The 26,035-nt window shown below is 35.9% G+C and overlaps 1 protein-coding gene across 4 annotated transcripts in view; it reads right to left on the bottom strand.

The window, feature by feature from the left end:
* Window positions 1-4,900: 4,900 nt before the first annotated feature.
* The window catches only part of spsb4a (splA/ryanodine receptor domain and SOCS box containing 4a), an 81,251-nt gene continuing 60,116 nt past the window's right edge, over window positions 4,901-26,035 (bottom strand). For all 4 annotated transcript variants that reach the window (XM_051131844.1, XM_051131818.1, XM_051131834.1 and 1 more), the window contains exon 3: window positions 4,901-6,063. In XM_051131844.1, the coding sequence (XP_050987801.1) occupies window positions 5,936-6,063 (128 nt within the window). In that variant the 3' untranslated portion in view covers window positions 4,901-5,935. The remainder of the gene's footprint in view (window positions 6,064-26,035) is intronic.

A 26,035-nucleotide genomic window follows, 5' to 3' on the forward strand; every position in this document is an offset into this window, starting at 1 on the left:
TAATATTTAATTTAGATATAAATACATATATATACAAACTTTACATAAGTCATTGTAAGTTGGTCAAGCGCGACTGGCTCGTATTATTCTACGGCGTTTTGTGTAGGTGTCAGTCCAAAATGGCGGCAGCACAGTTATGTCATGGGCGGAACTGTTGCTATGGAGCGTTCTATTGAGTTTCGCCTCTTGGTACTTCTATACTCTTTGGCGTCGGTAAAACTTTCGTCACCACAAGAGAAGGCCCGCCTCTCCATTCATTCGATTGGACAATGGAAAAAACCGCGATGACGTCGGGCGCTTTTCCGCGCAGAGTTGCTTTTTTTTCAACTTCAGGCGCTCAGAGCGCTCCGGCAAAAACGCGAGGCGCAGCAGGCGGTTAAAACGCGAGGCGCCGGCGACGCATAAACAGCGCGCATAACGCTCACTGACCATAGAAAACAATTCAAAAAAGGCGCTTCTCGCTGCAAAAACGCGTTCGGTGTGATCGCGGCCTAGAGTGCTAAGATGTTACGATGTTCCAGAGGACTTATTTTATTTCTTTGTTCCAAGTTCCAAGTGGCTTATAGCCTACGTTAGTCATTAAAAAATTATATTAAAACATGTATAATTGACTCATTCTTGACAAAAGGCAAAAGAGCGGTGTGCTTGCGCACATTTGAATAATGTTGGGCTGTAAACGGGTTCGGGCTTTTAAAAAGCTGTCAATCAAAATATACTTGTCGGGCCTAACTTTTAAGGCCGATTACAGCTCTAGTTGCTAGGTCTAAACCATAGGTCTAAACACCACAACACCACAGCACCTCAGCTCGCAATGTCTGTCACGCACCTGTTGACGATGCTGCTAGGACTACTACTGGCAGTGGTTTGCATCGGGAGAGCAGTCGATGTTGAGGTCGTTGATGCAGCCGTAGCGCAGAACATTGATATGGGAAGATGCTCGCTACGTCCGCGCATCCTAGCTTGGTGGCTATTTGATTCCATATGCGATTTGACGCCATTCACCCCCACCCAGGTTACATTAATTTAATTACGGAACGGAAGCGAGCTCGCTTACATGTTTGGCAGCGAACTAGCCGGGCACCCAGTTTATTTCAGCGGCGCCGGCGCGCGCGCGAACGAACACCACCTCACATGATATCGCTCAGGTCCTACTCTCAACATATACATTAATCCACGCAAATTTTAGAAGAAAGGCCTGCACTTAACACAAATTTAAATTTATCTAAAAAAAATGGGCTCGAAAATTTAATACCTCGTCAAACGACGTTTATTACTTTTTAATACTTTTTAATGCCCTTAATTTTGGCTAATTTCATTTACTACCTTTTACAACCCCGCGGACACCCTGATTTAAGGGTTTAAGGGTAAATGTCATGAAGCATCACAGTTATAGTGCCACTCAAAGAACATTTCAAGTCAGACCTGCGGTGACAGTTACAAAACTGTCATAAAACGTATCTCATGAACGTTCATTTGTTCCAGGGGAAAAAAACTCTTTTAGCGCCACTCAGTGGACATTTCACATCGAATATGTCACGAAACAGAGTGGTACATGGTGGTATGTATTTTGTGGTATGTTTTCATCATGAGATCAGGTTGAGCTTTTACATATTCATTTTTCACCCAGGCTGTCTCTCAAAGAAATAATCTGATCTCCTGGTCTTCCTCCTTTAATAGAAATCTGAGTTATGGTATATTGACGGGAAACCTGCAGCGGGAAAACCAGAACAAAAGGTGCCGTCTCCAGTGTTTTCTCAGCAGAACACATTTGCTTGTACCCTCAGTGATTTTGTGACCAGCACAGACCAGGATGCACCTGCGTGTGGAAGCTGAGGTCGTTTAGGACACGAAGATCTTTTCCCCAGACCATCACTGCCATCGGCTCCCTATTTATACCCTAATTCTCTCTCTCACACACAACAGTCGCACACCCACAGGGAAGGAAGCACATCAAGGAAGTCTCGCTTTTTCTTTTTACACCCGTCTCCCAAGGCCTCTCAGTGGTGGATGAGCTCTCGGCCTCCTATTTACACCCTGGTAAGTTAAGGAAATAGCCAGTGGCCCATGTCTACATAGCATATTGAGAGTCACACTGGGAGGAAGTCAGTACAATACCATTTCCAAGTATTCCAACAATCGCCTGCTAATGATGAAGGACACAAAACATAAACAACCAGTGATTCCCAAGCCGTTTCATAAGCATTTGTGCACAAACGCAGACACTTCGGGCCATTCTCTCAAAGCTGGAACACACGGAACAGTCTGTTCCCTTTAGTTAAACATGTTTGTTAGTGATTTAAGACCAGATTGGGGGGAGCGGAGGATAGGGAGGATCAATGTCCTGGCTTAAACCACAACCCCTCGTTCGCCGTCCCCGCGCTTTGATCGGGGCGCTATCTCTGTACCCGTGCTCTCGGATCTGTGTTATTCAATTACATTTGAGCTCATTCCAAACGTGAAAGAGAGAAGCCAAGAAAAAAAAAAGTCAATTTTTATGCCGGCGCGGAAGGACAGTGCCTTGCCGTCTAACATTGATTTCCAATACGACAGTCCTAACATGTCTAGATACACTAAAACGGGGCAAGATTAGTCCAAATCACCCTATCACGCTATTTGAAGCAAGGGATCAGTAAAAGCATTCTCCATTATCTATAAAAAAAGACCCACTTAAAGTTTGTTGATCTTAATGGAAGAATGGAAAGGCTGTATGGAGTTTCTCAACATTTGTACGCACTTAAGATTAGATCTGAGGTGGATTACGAACATATTTTCTAGGGTGTTAGATTTTGCTGTATTTGGCCGAGCAGTCGTTCAGGTGGCTCGCCAATGTATTAGATTATGCTAATACATAAAATAAGTAAGCTGTACTAAGATTCTTGTGGGGGGAAGAATTTCTTGAAGGTAGTAATGTGGTATGCATTGTGGTACTCTTGTGAATGGTAGCGAAGACTGATGCAGAATTTATGTTTATTTATGTTTTCTTTGTGCATAAAAAGTGTCTCGTAGCTTTATAAAATTAAGGTTGAACCACACATGGACTATTTTAACGATGTCCTTACTACCTTTCTGTAACAATTTAAAAAAGAAAATAGCATTAGCAAATACCGTAGACAGAGCATAGTACAGTTGAGGTAAGTTTACATACACCTTGCAGAATCTGCAAAATGTTAATTGTTTTACCAAAATAAGAGGGATCATACAAAATACATGTTGTTTTTTTATTTAGTACTGACCTGAATAAGATATTTCACATAAAATGACCTTGTTCAAAAGTTTACATACGCTTGATTCTTAATACTGTGTTCTTACCTGAATAATCCACAGCTTTTTTTCATTTGTTTAGTGATAGCTGTCCCTTGTTTTTCCTGAACAGTTAAACTGCCTGCTGTTCTTCAGAAAAATCCTTCAGGTCCCACAAATTCTTTGGTTTTTCAGCATTTTTGTGTATTTGAACTCCAACAATGACAGTATAATTTTGAGGGACATACATGCAACTATTACAGAAGGTTCAAACACTCACTGATGCTTTAGAGGGCACACAATGCATTAAGAGCCGGAGGGTGAAAACTTTCTGAATTTATTTTGTCTTCTGGGAAACATGCAAGTATATTCTGTAGCTTCTGTAGGGCAGTACTAAATAAAAAGCAAATATGATATTTAGGCAAAATAGGAAAAATGTACATATCTTCATTCTGTTCAAAAGTTTTCATCCCCCGGCTCTTAATGCATTGCGTTTCCTTTTGAAGCATAAGTGTACAAAAATGGATCTCAAAATCATACAGTCAATGTTGGAAAGGGCTCAAATACACAAAAACAGGGGACCTGAAGGACATTGGGCACAAACAAGGGACTTATGAACAACTATCACTAAACAAAAAACAAAAACAAAAAAAAAAACATCAGTGGATCATTCATGTAACAACACAGTATTAAGAATCAAGTGTATGTAAACTTTTGAACATGGTCATTTTTATAAATTCAACTATTATTTTCTCTTGTGGACTATATGTAAATGTCTTTTATGTGAAATATCTTATTCAGTACTAAAAAAAATTACATGCATTTTGTATGATTCCTCTTATTTTGGTAAAATAATTGACATTTTGCAGATTCTGCAAGGTGTATGTAAACTTTTTCATATATATGACAGGACAGTAGAGCAGTGACAGGAAGCAAAGTGGGAGAGAGCAGGGGGCAGGATTGGGAAAAGTCCACAAACCGGGAATCGAACTCAGGACACCCAGAGCACAATGGCACTGTACAGGTGTATGTAAACTTTTGACCTCAATTTGTATGTATTTGAATTCATATGAATTCATGTGAATTCTTACTATTTGGCTTGACTGAATACTAATTACAGTTTACAATCACTTTTTGTCTATCATATCATTTACTTGTCCTACAGCATTTTTAATTACGTTTTTTCAGGGCCTTTTACAACAATTATGTGCAGTAATTGTGATGAATGTGATTAATCAGCATATCATTTAATTTTATTCAACTGACAATGGTAATTTTTTTTTTTTTTTTTTTTAGGTGACTGTGATTAGGAACACAAGGGAGGTCTGGATTACCGAAAGCACCTGCGGATAGTGACTGTTAAAAAACCTCCCACGAACCTGAGCAGAGCGTGAGAAGAGTGATCCAATTCTTCACAGATTTAGGTTAGATAATACTTTTCAGCCTCAGACTGTGATAGAGTGGGAGTCAGACTGGAGAAAGCGAGAAACGAGGGAACTCTCAGTGGAACGTTAGGCGAGGAAAAGAAGTGGTGTTATGTAAATAGGCCCTTCTGTGCTTAGGAACGCACTTATTTTTATTCAATGAAAGTGCTGAAACACATCCGGGCATATTCTGTCTCAGAAAAAAAAACAAAAAAAAAAAACTGTCAACGACATCCTTCTCATTCACTTGGCTTTTATTCACATTTCAAATATGCTAACGCTAGCAAGATCTTTACATTCCACCGTGTGCCTCGGAAAAACCAGACTTCCATCTGAGCGTTCAGACAGAATAATAATAATCATAATAATATTAATAATAATAATAAAAGCAGCATCCCAGTTTAAAATAGAAAGCCATATGTGACGAGTGTACGATAGTGTTCAATATCCATGTGCTCGCTCGCACATCCTCAGTTCATTAAAAAGGAACTAGAACCTGATAAATAAAATTAAAAGATCAAAGACCAAACATCTTGATAAAATCAACTGAAATCTCACACTGACAATAAAATCAGATAGAAAAGTGACTCAAGCCCACAGATAACAAAAAGAAATGAAATCCGTATATGGTTGTTGGTCGTATCAGTGTGTACGCACACGCGCGTGTCCTTGGGAATACAAATCGGTCCCAGGGAAAAAAAAAAAAAGAAAGGAAAATGATTGCTGTCAGTCATGCAACTGTCCCCTGGTGGTCCTCTGGAAAGGTACTGGCACCTGCTCGGCACCTTTCAGGGGTTGTTTCTTCCACTGAGGCTCCCGTGTGGCGCCTCGGAAGGCGGCCGCAGGTCGGTCTCCTGTGTCCGATGACTGTGCTCTGCAGGATTTACACCCAGGAAAAGAGGAACGATTATAACTGTGGGCTTTCAAAGGCATTCCAAGGTTAATGTGCTTTCTGAAACGCCGCTTCCCGTCGTATTCTCCAGGGTGAGACGTACACCTGGAGGCGCTGCAGGTCTGTTGAGCTGCCGCCGCTCTAGCCCTGCGTCACACTGTCCCTCAAGCTTCTTCCAAAGCCATCAATAATTTAAACAACTCATAAAGAGGGAAATAAAAACTGAAAAACAAACAAATGAAAAAAACCTAACTTAAGATTCCACCAGTGAGCCACAATGTAAACATTTTCCCACTGCGGCCTGATGGTGGCGCTATAGTAGCACCTCAGGCTTCCTCTCTGTGTCCGTGTGTGCGTCTCTACGTGAGGGCCTGCGCTCTCACTGGTACTGGAGGTAATTCTTCAGAGACTGGGGCAAAGGCAATGTCTCAATCTCCTGTAGACGTTCTCGTCCCAGAGCCAGCCGCGCTGCACGTCGACACAGGTCCATCAGAGGGAGAGGCTCCGCTGGAGAGAGACATGAAGAGAAGCATCTGTTAGAACTGGATTCAAAAAGGGAAAATTCATATGCACACAGATTGAAGGCAACATAATTGTCTGTTGAGACCAAAACAAAGTGTTGGCCAAAAGATGTAAAATTGTCCCATCACTGGTGTTCCACTCTTTCGAAAAGGACACAAAAGCACCATAAATGTATCGTTACAGTTATCCATACAAGTTAAACAATAGTGTGAAGCATTAACTTGCGAACCATTGAGAGCTGCATTTGAGAACTGGGAATCAGTCTAATTCATGAACAAATTATTTAGAAGGATTCTATAAACCAACTCAGTTGATTCATTGAAAAGATCTTGAAGAAAAAAACTACACAGAATATTTATAAGGATATATTGTAAACAAATCATTCTTTTCAATCTCATCAATCAATCAATCTCATTTTCAATTAATCAACTGATCTGGTCCACAGAATTGGTCTGAATGATTCTTCTACAAATTGTGAACCAGATCAGCCGATTCACTGAAAAGATTCATTTAAAAGGTTCCTTCAAAAGGATGCAAAATCACCATAAACATAGATCCAACTCAAAAAATTGGACCAATACCTGATCATTCACACCAATTCCATGTAGCAAATTTAATTTTTTATTGAGGGAAAAAAATAGAATCTAACTCAAAAAATGATTTGTTCATGAATTAGACTAATTTTTAAACAAATCATTCAGAGCAATTCCATGAACCAGGTCAATTGATTCACTGAAGGAGAAAAATAAAAAATAAAACTCACAAGAATGATTTGTTCATGAACCAATTTGTAAACAAACCATTCAGAGAGATTTCATAAACCAGATCAGCTGATTCATTTAAAAGATTCATTTAAATGGTTCCTTCAAAAAAGCTGCAAAATAATCATAAACATAGAGCTAACTAAAAAATTTGATTCGTTAACAAATTGGACCAATTCCTGAAAAATCATTCACACCAATTCCATGAACCAAATGTAATTTTTTTGTGAGAAAAAAGAAATCTAACTCAAAAGAATGATTTGTTCATGAACTGGACCAATTTGTGAACAAATTATTCAGAGTGATTTTATGAACCAGATCAACTGATTCACTGAACAGGTCTGACTCAGAAGAATGATTCACAAACTGGACTTCCTAAATATTCCCATACCAGATACAAATTTGACAAATATTTTCAATAATAACGTCATAACTACTTCTTAGATGTAAAATGTCTCACACAACGGTAGCCTACTGTGTGCCTTCAGTTATAGTCATATGAACAACTGTTATGGTATATTTAACTGGATTTTGCACATTTTTTTTGAAAGTTTAAAGACTGGTGCAATTCTTTAAAATTCCTCCTTTTGTATTTCACAGAAAACTGACAGTCATACAGGTTTGGAACAACATGAAGGTGACTGGATTTTCATTTTACGGTAAGCTGTTCCTTTAAAAGCCCCAGTGTGTGATCCAGTGTTTATGTGTGTGTGTGTTTAGGCATCTTGCTCCTGTACATAAGCTGACAGAGCAGTTCAATAATGGATGGATCTTGCCACTGGAGCTCAGTATCTATCAACAATGCTGCTGCCTCACACAGGAGTCTGCCGCCACCCATCTGCTTTGAGTCAGCCGCTGCCCCAGCCAAGATTTCATACCGACAAACACAAAAACAGCCACGGCTCCATCTGGACAAGATGCCACATCTCCTCTGTTGACCATCAGGTCTTTATCAGGACCTGGGCTGATATGACTAATCAGATCACAAGGACGGCTGCGACAGTCAGAGCCCGTTTGCTCTTGCCAGCCAATCAGAGTAAGAGGTTGTGACAGGATAATGGTTAGTAGTAAGTACAGTATGTGTGGCTAACAATCAGAAGAGGAATAGTTATACAGCTGCACTGGCACAATGCAAGCACCCACATTGAATATTTATAGCTGTGATGGAGTCCCACACAGAACATGTCGTGAGTTATGTCTTCCTCCATCCTGGCAGCTGAACTGAAGGCTTAAGCATTGTAATGCCCTCACATAATGCAAATTTTCACCACAACAAGGAGTTAAAATGAAACAATGGATCCCTATGGAGACCTTCACACAGAGTGAAATGATTTAATGACACAACGTAATGGTTTTTCAAGCTGAAGTTGTTTTTCAAAGCGAAATTTCGTGTTGCACTCAGTGAGCGTGAATACTTTTAATGCGCATTTCCTGTGCCTCCAGTGTCACCAAACAGAATTGCAAAAATGTTTTTAGCTTAAGCTTTCCCAAAAAATCCCCAACACTACCAAAGTTAATATTTAAAGACGGCACTGTTACATCTTTGCAAATCTCTAAATAATATTTATTAATATAAATGTTGTTGTATAATGACTGATAAACTGTATAATTACTGAATAATTACTATTATTATTATTATTATTATACAATGATTTTTTATATTTTATAATATGACTTAAATAATTAAAATTAAATATTTTAATTTTTTAAATATATTTTTTAATAATTAATGATACTGTGTAATTAATGACTGATCAACTGTAATATTATTATTATTATTAATTATTATTAGTGTTGTTGTTGTTGTTATTATGATAATACAAATATACCTTATTATTATACAATGAATAAATATTGTGTTTTTTTTATAATAATTGTGTTATTCATAAATGCTGTATAAATGTTGTATAATGACTGATACTGTAGTAATAGTAGTAGTAGTAGTAATAGTATTATTATTATTATTATTATTAAATGTATTAACTGTCATTATACCAAAATATCATTTTCTATGGACTACAGTTATTATTATTATTATTATTATTATTATTATTATTATATATTGATTAAATGTTTTAATTTTTAAAAAAATATTGTATAATAATTATGTGCAATTATTAATGTTGTATAATGACTGATAAACTGTAATAATAATAATAACTATTATTATTATTAGTATACAATGATTAAATTATTTTTAAAAATTTTTATGATTTAAATAATTAAAATTCAGTATTTACATTTTTTAAATATTTTATAATTAACGATCGTGTAATTTATTAATGTTGAATTAATGATAAACTGTAATAATAATTACTACTATAATTATATTATTATTATTATTATTATTATTATTAAATAAACTGTCATTATACCAAAATATAATTTTCTATTAACTACACATATTATTATTATTATTATTATCATTATTAATTATACAATGATTACATGTTTGATATTTTTACAAATATTTCATAATAATTCTGTGTAATTTATTAATGTTGTTGCATAATGACTGATAAATTGTAATAATAATAATAATAATGATGATGATGATTATTATTATAACTATTACTATTAAATAAAATGAACTGTCATTATACCAAAGTAAATGTTCCAAGACAATCAACAATCAATTTTAGTATTAAAAAAAGTTTTCATTTTTTAAATATTTTATTATAATAATAATAATTCTGTGTGTAATGACTGATAAGCTGTAGTAGTAGTAGTAGTAATAATAACAATAATAATAATAATAATAATAATAATATTTGTGATTATTATAATCATTCATAAAATATAATTATATTACTAAATATTTTTCTAAAACAATTTGTGTTATTATACACAAATATTTCACGTGTCTGACCTAAACCAAAATCAAGCATTTGAGAGAGTGGTAGAGTATTAAAAACAACGGTGTTCCCACCACAATAATGATGTGCTATTCATTAGCTAATGAATGATCTAATTAAATCAAAGCAGACCAAAAACATTACTTTCTGATAGCAGTAAAACACTCACTTCTAAATATATATTCATTAAGAGTCGCATCACCAGTAAGTCCTGCACGTCTCATGAAGAGGCAGATGGCAAGTGTCGACGGGATCCAGCTGTACCCAGTGGGCGGGTGCGGGACGGGGATGAGAGAGAGCTGACTGACAGTCAGGGTCATAAGTGACAGATGGATCAAAGCACGGACATAGTGCTCTGCTGCAGTAAAACCGGATAATTTTTCATTTTCAGCCCACGTATGAACACGCAAAGGCCAGCAAGCTCAAGGTTAGTCTGAAGACTGTAATCACGTCAGTGAAATACACAACACACACGGTGACCTGTCACTCGCTGTGATCCTCAGGCTGCTCCCTGTCGCTACTCAATCACATTAAAGCACTGCCTACATGCCGCATGTACGGCAACAAATCATATTGATGCCAGTTATACACAATAAATGCGATTACACGGCTCAGATATGTCAATGTGATTGCATTGTGTGTGTTATCAGGTTCTCAGAACAACCTAATAAAATGGCTGATAAAACTACAGAACTACATGCCAGGAGATTTCAGATTTCTTCCCGCACAGAAGGAGTCGCATTGATCTCCACATGACACACACACACACAAACACACACATAAATCTATATAACTACAGTTTATGGCTAAACTGTAGTGCTAAAAATAGTACAATTATAAATTGGGAAAAACAAAACAAAAAGGTCTGACAGCAGTCTGACAGTGAATTTTTTCTAGTGCAACAATTTCACTCTCTACATATTTCTAATGTAGAGTATTTTTGCAAATCATTTTGCATAATTTGAGTAAAAAGTTGAAATGAAAACCTGGTATAATTACAGACTGCATGTAAGATGAACAAATGACAATTGAGAGAAAGCACGGAGGAAAAACATCATAAAAAGTGATTTGAAATCCAAGTCAAGCGGAAAGCCAGGAAGAGAGCTTATTTTTTTACATGAATTTTACAATTTCTGAAGGTCACTCAGGTCACATTATAGATAGATAGATAGATAGATAGATAGATAGTATTTTTTTAAGGCTTGCAATAAAATTAGCCTTAGGAAGACTAAAATAAAATACAATAAAATAAAATAAAAAATATAATGTGAATTCGGCCATTTTATTATTATTTTTTAATATAATTTTTACGATACATGCATTTTAACTGTCGACATTGTTACTTAGATATAAATAAATATATAAATAAATGCTACATGCATTTTGTTAGTTGGCAAACTGATGTTAAGTCTGAAAAGTGTTTTACAGAGTTTAACTTCCAAAAGTAAAGGGCCAAAAATGCCCATAGCTGGAGAAAAATGCATTCATTATTCAGTCATTACACTAAAACTACTGTGAGCGATTGCTCTCCGATCACTGCGTCCATGCAAACCATTCCGTTTCTGTACTTGTACTAATAAAACACAATATGTGACACATGGGAGCCCTTTTCGAACTTCCATGTTTAACAAATCATCAAGCTCCAGCACTTGCTAAGCTCTTGCACGTCTCTGACTCCTCCATTAGGCTCCTAATAAATGAGTTCTGCTGCAGAAGAAGAGAGAGAACTGCATCTATTTCAGTCCGACACAGTTTTATGATCATTATTACTGTTCCAAAAAGCAATTTCTTGTGGTTGCAAGACAAGCAATGGGATTCGTACGGTAAATATCAAAGCATCACATTTTGTAAAATCCAATTAATTCACCCTTCGTACTCAGCGCGGGTGCCGCAGCCTCACGAAGGGGGGTCTGACACTTTCTACGACCCGGAAAACGGGGGGATGGGGGGTGGCGGCGGCGGCGGCACATGGAACCTTCTGGAAAAGCTTTGCACCAGGCTACAGAAAGCAGCCTGAGAGGAAATGAGAGGAGATCAAACCCAGCAGTGTAATTCGATTAAATCGTTGTGAACTGATTAATGTCTACGGCTGAATAATTGAAAGATTTGAGGCAGTCACGTCGAGCGGCCTGTGATCCTCCCACAGAACGAGCGAGTACACAAACGATCATTACAGCATAACACCCAAAACCAACAGCAGTTCCACCTGGATGAACTCTCACTGATGTGGGTTTTGCGGTGCTGCTTGAACATCGACTCAATAATCATTCCACCCTAAGCGATTCTTCATTAGTGTGAGATCTGTGATTTTTATGAAAGCAGACCGATAAAAAAAAAAAATAAATGCAATGATGACGCTCAACCGTAAATGATCCACTTAGCTAAATCAGCCGTAACACCCAGGTAATTAGGTGTAGATGTACTCAGAGCTTAGTTCATTGTGTACTCCCAACCTTGTATTAAAAGACACTGTTGTGGCTGTGGTCATGATGGAGGCTTTACTGCCCTTGAACGCTGTGACTCATAAAACTCACGTTCATTAATAATTCAGTTATGTAACTGGGGATTTTACTATACTTAGCCAGATCAAGTATTTGACCAAGCCTAATAGTAGTGATACTTGAACATGAAGTTTAATAGCGAACAATAGGAGCTGCATGTTTCCAGGAATGCGCACGTGTCCGTATGTGGTTTTGTGCTGTACAGCGTGTAATCTGTATAACAGCAGAGAGTGGAACAAACAAACCTGCTGAAACGTGTTGAGCACACAGGCACTGAGCCATGAATGTGAAGCACTACCATTTTTCTAGTAGAAATGCAGTATGCAGTATATATTCTTCTTGACTCTTATTTGATGTGACTGTGAAAGATGATACTTGGAAACCATTTACTAAATTAAACACACAATGTAAAATTGTAACAACAACAATGTAGAAGGTAATACTTGGAACAGAATACAATCATAATACTTTAACAGTACTTGTATATAACTGTATCAGTGGAATATCTGGATGACCAACTAAAGGCCTACAATGGAAAGATTTAAATTACAATAAAACAAAAACAAAACAAAAAATATCTGAGAAAAGTATGTCATTTTCAAAACCGATTTGCAGATAAAATAATTTAAAACTAATTTAAATAATTAAACTTTTATTTTAAACCTTGTTATTCATAATTTTGACATACATTTTAATTTTGACACTAGACATATATATATATATATATATATAAGGGTTATCGGTCTACTTGATCTGTAATAAAAAAACATGTATCGGCCGCATATATATATATATATATATATATATTTTTTTTTTTTTTGACATTATTGTTTATTTTTACACCAGAAATATATATCGGTTAAAAATATCGGTCTACTTGATCTGTAATAAAAAAAAAAAAAAACACATATTGGTCGGCCCCTACTGTTGTTACATGAATATTTGTACAAAAATTATTTTTAATTTTTACACCAGAAATATATATCGGTTCAAAATAGCTTCATCTGTAATAATATATATATATATATATATATATATATATATATATATATATATATATATATTTGTAATAAAAAAAAATTGTAATTAAAAAAATATTTTTTTATTGTAATAAAAAAAAATGTATATATATATATATATATATATATATATATTTTTTTTTTTTTTTTTTTTTTTTTCTTTTACATTATTTTTAATTTTTACACCAGAAATATATATCGGTTCAAAATAGCGGCCTACTTGATCTGTAATAAAAAAAAAAAAAAACATGTATCAGTTGCCCCCTTCTGTTGTGACATAAATACTTAAAAAAAAAAATAATAATAAAATAAAAAAAAAGTGTATTTTGAAATTATTTTTCATTATTATCGGTTCAAAATATTGGTTATAGGTTTACTTGATCTGTAATAAAAAAACATGTATCGGTCGCCCCCAACTGTTGTTACATACTTTTTTAGATATCAAGCATGCTTCATTTTCATATTCATGGATTTTTCTTTATTGCTATAATTGGTCAATAGTGTTCAGCACACCAGAGCTGCACAATTATATTTCTATACCACAAATTTCTATCAACACACACTTTAGTCGCCATGATACATGACAGATGAAATGAATGCAATATCAACCACTATTTTTAAATGTGAATGTAAATAAATAATAGAATATTTCTAAGATTATAACTGGCCATAAACCGATTACGCTGGATAAGGTCATAAGTTCATTAGTCTCTGGTCCCAGAAGCTGTAATTTTCCACTGGAAGTGCTCTTAGAAAGGTCAGTAGTGATGCAGTGTTCATGAGATGCTGTGGGCTAGTCTTTTAAAGCGCAGTCTCACTCTCTCTGACTGCCTATGTCCACAGTTCCTCCCCTGAGGCGGTGATCTGTGCAAAGATACACACAGTGAGGTCAGCACGCCTGACCCCTGCAGCTTCAAAAGACATGAACTCTCGATTGGCACGGTGGACAGCCGAAAGAACAAATACCTCAAACCTAACGCATCGATGGACGCACACAAAGCGAGATGGCCAACATTTGCACAGAAGCCACCTGACGACTGAGCTATTATGTTTCAATTAGATGAATCAATCGACCAGTTCACTGCATGCAGTGATGGTGCTGTAGGGAATTTATATCAGCGCACAGAAATGAAAATGTTTCAGACATTCCCTCAGAGAGCTGCAGACCAGAATCTTCCAGAAGATAAGAATGTCAACATTTTACACAGCAAGAAATACTCCGAAAAAACAGCCGCTCGGAGACCAGGTTTGGCTCCCTGTTTAAAACCTCAAGACAATTTTTATCTACAGAAATGTAATTCTTTAAAGACACGCAGTCAAAAATGAAAATTTTGCCAGCATTCTATTCACCCTCATGCTGTTTCAAACCTATATGACTTTCTTCTATTTTTGCCTATATAACTGAAGTCAGTTGGGTCCAGTGTAGTTTTGGACCCTATTAACTTTCACTGTATGAACTAAAACAGTTAAAACATTCTTAAAAATGCATTCAAATTTATCAGAATTTTTACTTTTGGGTGAACCATCTCTTTTAGGCAAAAAAAATATTGTTCAGCCTATTGTTCAGATCTTCCAAGTATTATTAAGCTTTTAAGCAATATTACAGTGTCCTTGTGAATCTGTTATTGCATTATGTATTTTTTTTTTACTATTCACAATGTTTCACAGAGCCATTAGAGGCCATCAAGTCCACTCTGATCCATTTCAGGTATTGTGGATGACCATCTACATGCAGAATGACCGCTGAGTTTTCACACAGTCAGCAAAATGGACTGTAGCCGAATATTGATTGTGGCAGATGCCAGACGCCCATCCCCAGCCTCATTCCCTGGATCCGTCCAGCGGAATTCACCGCTCAACACAGCTGGACTTTGGATGAGATTAAAGCTGACGAATGGCCAGCGAGTGGACGCAGCAGGGTTTGGGGAGGCCAGGTAAACAGCTTTGTCATGATGACAGGGGGTTGCAGAGGGCAGGGCGCATAGGAAGGGAAACTCTCTAGCAGTTTTGTAATAGACAGATTCATCATAGACCAAACTCGTGTCCAGAAACGGGCTCAGACGGATGACAGAGCCTCCTTTTTGGAAGCCCGATACAATATCCAGACAGGATGTAATAGAGCCAGACTTAGAAACTGACAGGGCATTTTTTTGAAATGTGTAATATGTGTTTCAGTCAGCATTGAAAGCCTGTTTAGTTTAAAACTGCAACTTTAATCAAAGACACACAGTGTAAACAATACAAAGCAACTGAGATATACATAAACACACATAGGCTTGTGTGTAGGAGCCAGATACACACCATCCGCCTACAGATTCCCAACAGCACTCAGACAAAGTTGGAAGCACAAGTTTATATTTCCCAGCAGAAGAGACTCAGATATAGAGATCCAAATGCATCTTGAAGTTGTGACTAATCCACGGTGCTTTGTATGCACATAATGGAAAAGTAAAACACTGAAGATTAATTGGAGCTAATTTAAAAAGATAGTTCACCCAGAAATAAAAATTCTGTCATCATTTACTCTCACATTGTCCCAAACCATTATGACTGACTTTCTTCTGAGGAACACCAAAGAAGATATTTAGAAAAATGTCAGAGCTGCTTTTTTCTACAATTAAAGTGGATAGTGACCAAGAGCTGTAAAGCTGCTCAAAGGACAAAAAGGCAACATAAAGTCATCATAGTATTACTTGTGCAATATATTCCAAGTCTTCTGAAGCTATATGGCGTCAGGGCTAAAGTGGAGAGAACAAAGACAAAGGTCTATAAGAATTTTTATTCATCCACAGGCATTTTCCCATTCTATTCTCTTCTCATCACTAGGAAAGCAGTGAAGACTAACATCGCTTCTCTTGTTGCCCTTCGACTAAAAATGACAACCAAAAGCCACACAATGTGGCTTCGTATCAGTATTTTATCTTCTGAGTCGTGTATTCCAGGTTATGTTGAGGTAAAAATAGCAACAGTTAGTGCCAGTAGCTCACCAAGTACAACCATATTACATTGTTGAAATAATGGCGCCCCCGTAGTCCAAAATATGTATAAAACTATGTGGATTTTTTAAATAACGTAAATCTTTCATGAGTTTTCTACTACATATTTTAATAAAAGACATCATTTACATTACAGTAAGCCATACAACCCCTCGCTCCCGAAAGGAGGTAATGGAGACGTCACGTCAGAACGAACCAATGAATTAGGATACCAATTTGTCGATTCGTTCCGTCGTGACGTCGAATGTGACCGACTGCAAGGGAACACCTCTGTGACATATGTAACCCTCGTTTCCCCATAGGAGGTAAGAGTGACATCACGTCGGAGTGAACGGACGAATAGGGATTACAATTTTTCAGTTCATTTCGACGTGACGTCAAATGTGACCGAATGAGAGGGAATCTGAGGTTCCCTTTAAATATAGTTTGACAACTTCAGTCACCATTAATGTCCATTTCATGTAAAAGAGCAAAAGTGGATGGTGACCAAGAGCTGTCAAGCTCCTCAAAGGACAAAAAAGCAACATAAAGTCATCATAGTAGCACTTGTGCAAGATATTCCAAGTCTTCTATAGCCATATAATGGCTTTTTGTGAGAAACAGACTTAGTATGGCTTAATATAATGTAAATTATGTTTTACTGAAATATGCAGTAAAAAACCCAGATTTACGTTATTTAAAAAAATGGACTATGGAGGGCACCATTATTTCAATGACATGAATTGGTTGCACTCGTTGAGCTACTGGCGCAACCTGTTGCTATTTTTACCGCAATAAAACTCGGATTATAACAGGCTGATGCGATGCCTACAGCTATTGAAAGAGCTTACAGGTGGCGATGGATCCCAATTTGTCGATTCGTTCCGAAATGACGTCGAATGTGACCGACTGCAAGGGAACGCCTCTGTGACATATGTAACCCTCATTCCCTATAGGAGGGAACAGTGACGTCATATTGAAACGAACCGACGAATTGGGTTCACAATTTTCGTGACCAACTGAAAGAGAACCTGGGGTTCCCTTTAAATGTAGTTTGACACCTTCAGTCACCATTAATGTTCATTTCATGTAAAAGAGCAGCCTGGACAATTTATCAAATTTCTTCTTTTGTATTCCTCAGAGGAAATTAATTCATTCAGGTTTCAAAAGAAGGATAAGCAAATAATAACAGAATTTTCATCTTTGGTTGGTTTATTCCACTTTGTTGCTAGAATAATGTGAAAAAATCATTAATAAAGGATACAGTTAAACAGTAATGCATCAAACAGACCCGGTCACACTGCCTAATCAAGAACAAATTAGCACCAAGGCCCATAACAGCCATAATTCAGCCGTAATTTCAAATATACCAGATCAGCAAACCGTTAATATGCCCCAGCAGGAGAATTGACTTTTAGACACTCAGATAATAGTCAATTTAAGACATAAATGAGTCACTACGTGCTAATATCTGCCACAGGTAATGAATCACGGGGCGCAGTGGGAATAGCGGGCGTCCTTCTCTCTGTGGACCTGTGGCTATAAATGAACAGAACCAGAAGCAAATTCAAAGCTTCCCACTTTCATTATTCTAAATCAGGAAACTCTGAATGATTCAGATATTAATTCTGCACCTTACTCATTAGCATTACAATTTTATTGCTTCCTTCCAGAAAGGGGTAGGCTAACTTAAAATAGCCTTTCCCTCTGAGCAACAAAGGTGAGTATTGAGAACCCACTGTATTGAGAGTTCAGAGAGGGGAACAGAGAGATTTTTGTTTGTTTGCTTTGGGATTGTTTTTGAGTATACGGATCAAAATGAGTCACCTTCAGCGGATTATGAGTTTGCGGTTTCATATATATACATATATATATATATATATATATTTTTAAGATAATTTAAAAGCTAGAAATTTTTAGAAAGTTTACTTTTGGTAGAAAATGATGACTGTTTGAAATTCTCGCAAAGTGATCATCAGGCCTTCCTTATTGTTGTGCTCTGAACCATAACTCCTATTAATAATAAACCACAATGGACCATTACCGTTTCCTGTTCTTTTTTTACCATATATGAGTGTTTCTTTCTGCATGATTAACCTTGGTAAACGCACATCAAATACCAAGGGAGAAAATCTTTAAAGCATTACATTCGGATCAATACCAAAATAACTGAAGTTCTGGGTGGATTCTTCCACTTTGTACTGAACGCTTCACTTGCTCGCTTTCCTGAACACCGCAAGCAATATCGCACAATAGCAATGACTTTGGATCATGAGAGAATGGGCAGCGTTTCGTGAAATCATGCATTATGCAGTACTAATGCAAGTTTTATGTGGCCGGTACACATGAAGGCCCATGTGAGCCTCAGTGAAGTAATGGCTCCAGCTGAGATGGACAGTAAGGAGAGTGATACAGTCAGCCAAGCTTTTAAAATGCATCATTTGCTGAGACATACTGTACGTACAAGCAATTGCATCTCACGTGACGTCTGTACTGTTCAAATACTGGTTTATAAGGATCAATAAAAGTTTAGAGTTCAAATAGTAAACATGTTTTGACTTCACTGTAGTAGTATAAGACAAAACTGGTAAGCACTTGAAAAATTAAGGAAATGACGCACCTTTAGAAGTGTTAGTTGTGCAATAAGACTATTGGTCCATTTCAAGATGTAGTGAATTGCCCATGAAACATTTATAAGCATCATAATCTAAAGTGTTATTTAGAAATAAAACCCTTTAAAATTTCAACGAAGACCAAATTTTTATAGTTTTACGCTTTCCATAAATAGAAAAACAACCATAACATCACATCATACAATCATATGCATACTCTTGACTCGAACGCTGTTCTAAAACATAATTATGCTGCCTTGTAAGATAATTAAGAATCTTAGATTTAGTGAAATTATAAGACAGCACTATATATATCCTTTGAGAAGAAAATTCACATATGAACTACTGTGGAAAAATATCAAAGACTGACAAACTTTCATTCAATTCTAAAAAGTTTTCAATTGAAATAAAGCTGAAATAAACAGAATATAACTTAAAACGTTTACACTAACTTAAAAATTTACAAATAATGTACTTACCCCCTTGTCATCCAAGATGTTCATGTCTTTCTTTTTTCAGTCAGAAAGAAATTGTGTTTTTTGAGGAAAACATTTCAGGATTTCTCTTCATGTAATGGACTTCTACGGTGCCCCCAAATTTGAACTTCCAAAATGCAGTTTAAATGCAGCTTCAAAGGGCTTTGAACCCTCAAATGCTCTTTTACCTCAATCGCTTTTCTTGTCTGTCTTTTTTTTCTGGTCATGACAGTTAGGGTATGTCTAATTTTCTCCCGTCTCATTTTCTCCTCCAACTTCAAATCGTCCTACATCGCTGTTTTACCTTTTTTTTTTGTTGTTTTTTTGTAAAGGGTGTTGGATCACTCTGGTACTGCAGCGATGAAGTTGGAGGACAAAATGAGATGGGAGTTTATAGACGTACCCTAACTGTCATGACCGGAAAAAAAGCTAAACGAGACAAGCGTTTTGAGGTTAAAAAGTATATAAATTGTAATTTTAAAAAAATAAATAACCGATCGTTTTGCTAGATAAGACCCATTTCCTTGACTGGGATTGTTTAGAGCCCTTTGAAGCTGCATTTAAACTGCATTTTGGAAGTTCAAATTTGGGGGCACCATAGAAGTCACTATATGGAGAGAAATCCTAAATGTTTTCCTCAAAAAACATAATTTCTTTACAACTGAAGAAGGAAAGACATGAACATCTTGGACGACAAGGGGGTGAGTACATTATCTGTTAATTTTTCTTCTGGAAGTGAACTAATCCTTTAAGTTGCAGTACTAAAATTAGAAAAAACTAAAACAAAAATAAAGTTAAATAGAAATAAACTAATAAAATGACAAAAGCACATAAAATGATGAAAAATTAAACAAAAATTTGAATGAACACTAAAAATGTACCAACAAAAGCTAATTCAAAATATTAATAATTACTACAATTGTATATAAATAATACTAAAATAACACTGGTGTAGCACTGCTGTCTATACGAAGAGAGCTCACTAAGTTTTGAAACAGACCTTATGTCTGGGGAATAAAGTACACGGATGCATTAGACCAAATAACGCAGCAATCAGCAAAAGCCCACTGGCACTGGCAGAGAAGGTCTGTGCAATATTAGACATAATAAATGAGGCAGCATACCCATACAAAACCCAGACAAGCTGTCAAGCGCTTACTACCTTGACATTTAGCCGCATTCACTGTGACAAATGGCTTACACTTTAAATCTTTGAGAAACAATGTTTCTAACCACACCAGTGGGGCTCTGTAGATGCAGCCGTTATCTGTGACCTTGTCATAGTAATGCACCTGCTTTGATGATTTATGACAAATGTATACTTCAAATACAAGTAAGTGATGATGCCCACAGGAGGGTGTATCCCCAGGGAAAGGAAGCTTCATGAAGGCCCTGTTTACACCTTTACCCAAAAATAAAAATGATCTCATTTTCTCACCCTCAAATGTTAACCACACAGTTGGTGGTAGCAATTGACTTCCATAGCATAGAAGAAATACTATGGAAGTCAATGGCTACCCTCGACTGATTAATTACTAACATTTTTCAAAATATCTTATATCTTTTATGTTCCACAGAAAAAAATAAAATCATAAAATTTTGGAACAACAAGAGGTTGAGCAAAAGATTTTGCAATTTTAATTTTTTGGTGTACTATACCTTTAAAAACACAGTGTAAAATGTGCCATTTTGTCATTTATATGGTGGTAGGTGGTCTTTTACTGGATGTATCATAAACCATTAGTTTGCTTTACAATATAAAAGTGAACTTTTTGGACACTGTTTATACCTGCATTCAGAGCTGACCACTCATGATCTGATCATCCGAGACGGATGTTAATACCAGATGTTAACAGTCTGGGGAAATATCCAGGAAACTGCGCTGAAACACAGAGGCATGACACAAAACAGGACAATGTGTGTGTTTATACGCGAGTATAAAGTGTGTTTCTGAGGGAGGTGAGGAACACAAGGAGCGTGTGACTGGAGCCATATTATTTTGTAGAGGATTATGTTCTGCTTCATATTTAGGTCCCCTGTAGGAACAACACAAAGATGTAAAACTCAAGACACTCTGCACCTACATATACCAGATAAATAATATATTTTCTGTACATACTGAGAAATAGAAAACTGTCAAGTCAAGTCCGGATGCACACAATACACTCAGGAGAGGAACAACCAAAACAGCTACTACAGATAGTTAATTGAAATAAAGCTGAAACGAAGATGACATATAAATGTTAGGGATGTCCCGATCCGACATTGATATCGGAAATAGGTCCGATATCAGCCCAAAAAAACTCTATCGGATTATATCGGACTGCGTTAAAAATCTCCGATATAGGCAGTCCGTTCTGCTCTAAACTCCGTTACAGAGCCAGCGTGCAAAGCCCACGTGATCACAACACAGCTTGCTAGCGAAGTAGCAAAGAAAAAGAGCGATGTCGGCCGTGTGGCAGTATTTTTCATTAAAGTCCGAAAAAGACAGTGTGGCTCAGTGCAACACTTGTCATGCACAAGTTTCCCGTGGTGGAACAGAACCGGGAAAGTTTAATATGTCCAACCTCATCGCGCATTTGAAGCAGCATCACAAAACTCTGCATGAGGACTTTCGCAAAACCACCGAGTTAAAGAAACAATCCTCTGGCAACTTCAAGCAACCAGCGCTGCCTGAAACCCTCGCAAAGCGTGACAAATTCCCAAGAGATAGCAAAAAGGCATTAACCTTAACAGAAAAGATATGCCAGTTTATTGTGCTCGATGACCAGCCACTGTCGGTGCTGAGTAATATCGGGTTTAAACGCTTAATTGAACACCTCGAGCCTCGCTACGTTATGCCCAGCCGCCACTACATTGTCGACAAAACCATACCCCAGATGCATAAAGAAGTTAAAGAGTGTATTGCTATGCATCTGGATAAAGCAAGTGCTGTTAGCTTCACCACTGACATCTGGAGCTCAGACCACTGTCCGCTATCTTTATTGAGTCTGACTGCGCACTGGATAGATGCTGACTTTACTTTGCAGAGAGCAGTTTTACATGCACGCGAGTTCAGAGGTTCACACACAGCTATATTTATATTTATTTTATATAGTTATATTTATTTTGTTTGCACTATTTTTTTTTTCTTATGTTCCTGCTCTCAGCTGTTCCTACCATTTGCTGACGGTAAAAAATAAATAACAGAAGTGACCTTTAATTAGTATTTTGCACTTTAAAAAATATATTTTTGTTTATTCAATTAAGATATTTTACAGGGTCTTAATATTTATTCTTTAATTCTTTTTTATATATTCTTATGTAAAAGGTTCACATTTATGCAACCAATAGTTAATAAATTGGTCGTTTTTTTCAATACTTACTGTTGCTGACTTTTGTTCTCAGTTTGATCTAGCCGTTCATACATTCCACACAACGAAATAGGTAAAAGTATTCATGATTTGTGCTGATTATTGTATCGGATTTGTATCGGTATCGGTTAGTACTGAAGGCTGCAATATCGGTATCGTATCGGAAGTTAAAACGCTGTATCGGGACATCCCTAATAAATGTACACTACCAGTCAAAGGTTTTTGAACAGTATGATTTTTAATGTTTTTTAAAGTGTCTTCTGCTCACCAATGATTTCAAAGCTGAATTTGTAGCATCATTACTCCAGTGACACGATTTTTCAGATATCATTCTAGTATTTTGATTTGCTGCTCAAAAAAACATTTCTTCTTCTTCTTCTTCTTATGTTGAAAACAGCTGAACAGAATTTTTTCAGGGTTCTTTGATAAATAGAAAGTACGGCATTTATGTGAAATAGAAATATTTTGTAACATTTTGTAACATTATAAATGTCTTTATCTTCAATTATCTTCAATTTAAAGCATCCTTGCTAAATAAAAGTATTGATTTCTATCATTTAAAATAAAATAAAATAAAATAAAATAAAATAAAATAAAATAATAAAATGGACTCCGGGCTTTTGAATTGTACAGTATAATGTTACAAAAGCTTTTTTTTTTTTTTTTTTTTTTTTTCAGATAAATGCTGATCTTTGGATCTTTTTAATCATCAAAAATCCACTGTTGTAAATAACTGTTAATAATAATAAACAAAATGTTTCTTGAACAGCAAATCAGCATATTAAAATGATTTCTGAAGGAACACGTGACACTGAAAACTGGAGTAATGATGCTGAAAATTTAGCTTTAAAATCAAAGGAATACTTAACATTTTAAAATATATTCAAATAGAAAACAGTTACTTTAAATAGTACAAATATTTTCTGTTTTTGCTGTACTTTATATCACATAAAAACACATTAAAAATCTTACTGTTCAAAAACTTTTGACTGGTAGTGTGAATTTAAATGAAAATTAATGAATTCAAGTACTAAAACTGAAAAACTAATTTTTTTTTAAATTATTTAAAAACAACTTGACAAAAGCACAACAGTACTACAATTGAAATTTAAACAAAAACTAAAACTTAAAAATAAAAATAAAAGCCAGTTCAAAATATGAATAGATACTATAATAGTATATAAATAATTATAAAATATAAGAAAACAAAACAGTCTGGGGTTGAATTTACTAAAAAGTTGCACCACAGTGTTTTACTAAAGCTCAAATGCATTATTCAAAGCACACAAAATCTGTTTTTGCGAGAATTGCATTCAGTACCAAATTTCAGGGAATGTTTGTACCTTTATCCAATCTGCATAATTCCTTTGTGAAAAAACAATGCAGACCATATGTCCACATAAACCCCACTAGTGAATTGTGAAACTGAATTCCTCCCTGCGAGTTGAAGACACTGACTTTCGAATTATACATAAAGGTTAAATGTCTCGCTTTCACACACGCACACCCACACAGCTGGAGGGTAGAGCAACACTTCACCACTGCAAAAAGCAGCACTACTTTAAAGTTCATCATACAGTAAAAAAAAAAACAAAAACAAAATAAAAAAAAACTGTAAAGAGATTGCGATGTGAGAGCAGTGCATGCTGGGAAGTAACTGCCATGTGTCTTGGCTCAGAGCTACAGCCCACAGATATTCCTTCCTTATTCCTCTCATATCCTCTTTTCATCTGTTCTCTCCTCAGCTCAAACCAAAAAAAGATTTTTCCCTCCTAAAGATGTGAGTCATTCAAACTCAGATGCCATAGCTCCTCCGCCAGGCCTCTGTTTACAGATCATTTCACTCTTTGTCTTTCACATGGTGTGCAGATCCTCCTCTGGGGTGTGTTTAAGTAAGTTACCGCAGTACTGAGAGGCAAGTGACTATAAGGAAACAGGGAAGTGAGTAGAGGAACAAAACAACACTAAAATGCAATTTTAGCATCACAACAATGCCACGAGTTCTTAAAACATTGCAGCATGACTGGCAATCATTTACCAACTACGATTTAGACACCTCACAGAACGGAAGTATGTCTTAATTTTAGTCCTAAAAACAAGACTGCAGTAAAACACAACATTTACAGTTCTTGGTAATTACTGTTGTTATTGCAAACAAATATTGTGGTTCCAAGCTGGAAGTCCGAAACTTAACTTCCTTAACACCAATGACTTCAGCAATAAAGCACAATCATATCCGGACAAACAGAGTTAAAAGTGTTTTCAGAAAGCTAAGACATCGTTACAGTGTGACTGCGATTAAAATGGATATTTCAATAATTTTTTATTCTTCTTCAGCACGTTTCTTGTAAATCTTTCATTATATACTTGGCTACTTACTGATTATCTTATACCAACTTTATTATTATTGTTATTTTATGTATTTTCAATTGTTGTCAATACAGTTTTAGGTAATCATTTAAATGTAGACACTACATGGAATATTGTACTTTTAAAACAATCATTTGACACATCACAGTGTGCTGGACTATTTAAATGAACTGCAAAATAAGGGATTCAAAATATCGATACATAGATAGATAGACAGATAGATAGATACAGTTGAAGTCAAAAGTTTACATACACCTTGCAGAATGTTAATTATTTTACCAAAATAAGAGGGATTATACAAAATGCATGTTATTTTTTAATTTAGTATTGACTTGAAAAGATATTTCACATAAAATATGTTTACATATAGTCCACAAGCGAAAATAATAGTTTAATTTATAAAAATGACCCCGTTCAAAAGTTTACATACACTTGATTACATACTGTGTTCTCACAGCTGTTTTTGTTTGTTTGTTTGTTTGTTTGTTTAGTGATAGATCCCTCTTATTTTGGTAAAAAAAATATTAACATTTTGCAGATTCTGTAAGGTGTATGTAAACTTTTGACTTCAACCGTAGATATAAAAAATAAAATAAAATAAAATGATCAAATAAAATTTCAATTTTAAAAAGCTTTGTTTGCTGCTGTTAAGGTAAGTAATTCAATTAATAATTATTAAAAAAAAAGCCACACAGAGCAAGTAAATTAACAATCTGGTCTATTACCGGGCAAAGGACAACAGCAACCAGTAAGGTTTTGCACAACATTTAATATTTACCCAGATGTAATGGAATATATTGCATTTATTATTAATGTTATTGAATGTCCTTGTAGTGAAGGAAAAATATTCTCGCTGTGAGATTACACACTGGACCTTGTTAATGAAACATAAGCACAATGAATTCCTGTGTAAATCCTTTACAAATCTATTTTTACATAAACTGTCCCACTCAATTGAATGTGACAGTTTACCCAAAAACGATGCTATCCGCTGTGTTGGTGTATCATCATGAATAAGGCCCAGTGTTTATTTTG

The sequence above is a fragment of the Labeo rohita genome, chromosome 2, assembly GCF_022985175.1.
Source record: "Labeo rohita strain BAU-BD-2019 chromosome 2, IGBB_LRoh.1.0, whole genome shotgun sequence".
In the NCBI taxonomy this organism is placed as follows: Eukaryota; Metazoa; Chordata; class Actinopteri; order Cypriniformes; family Cyprinidae; genus Labeo; species Labeo rohita.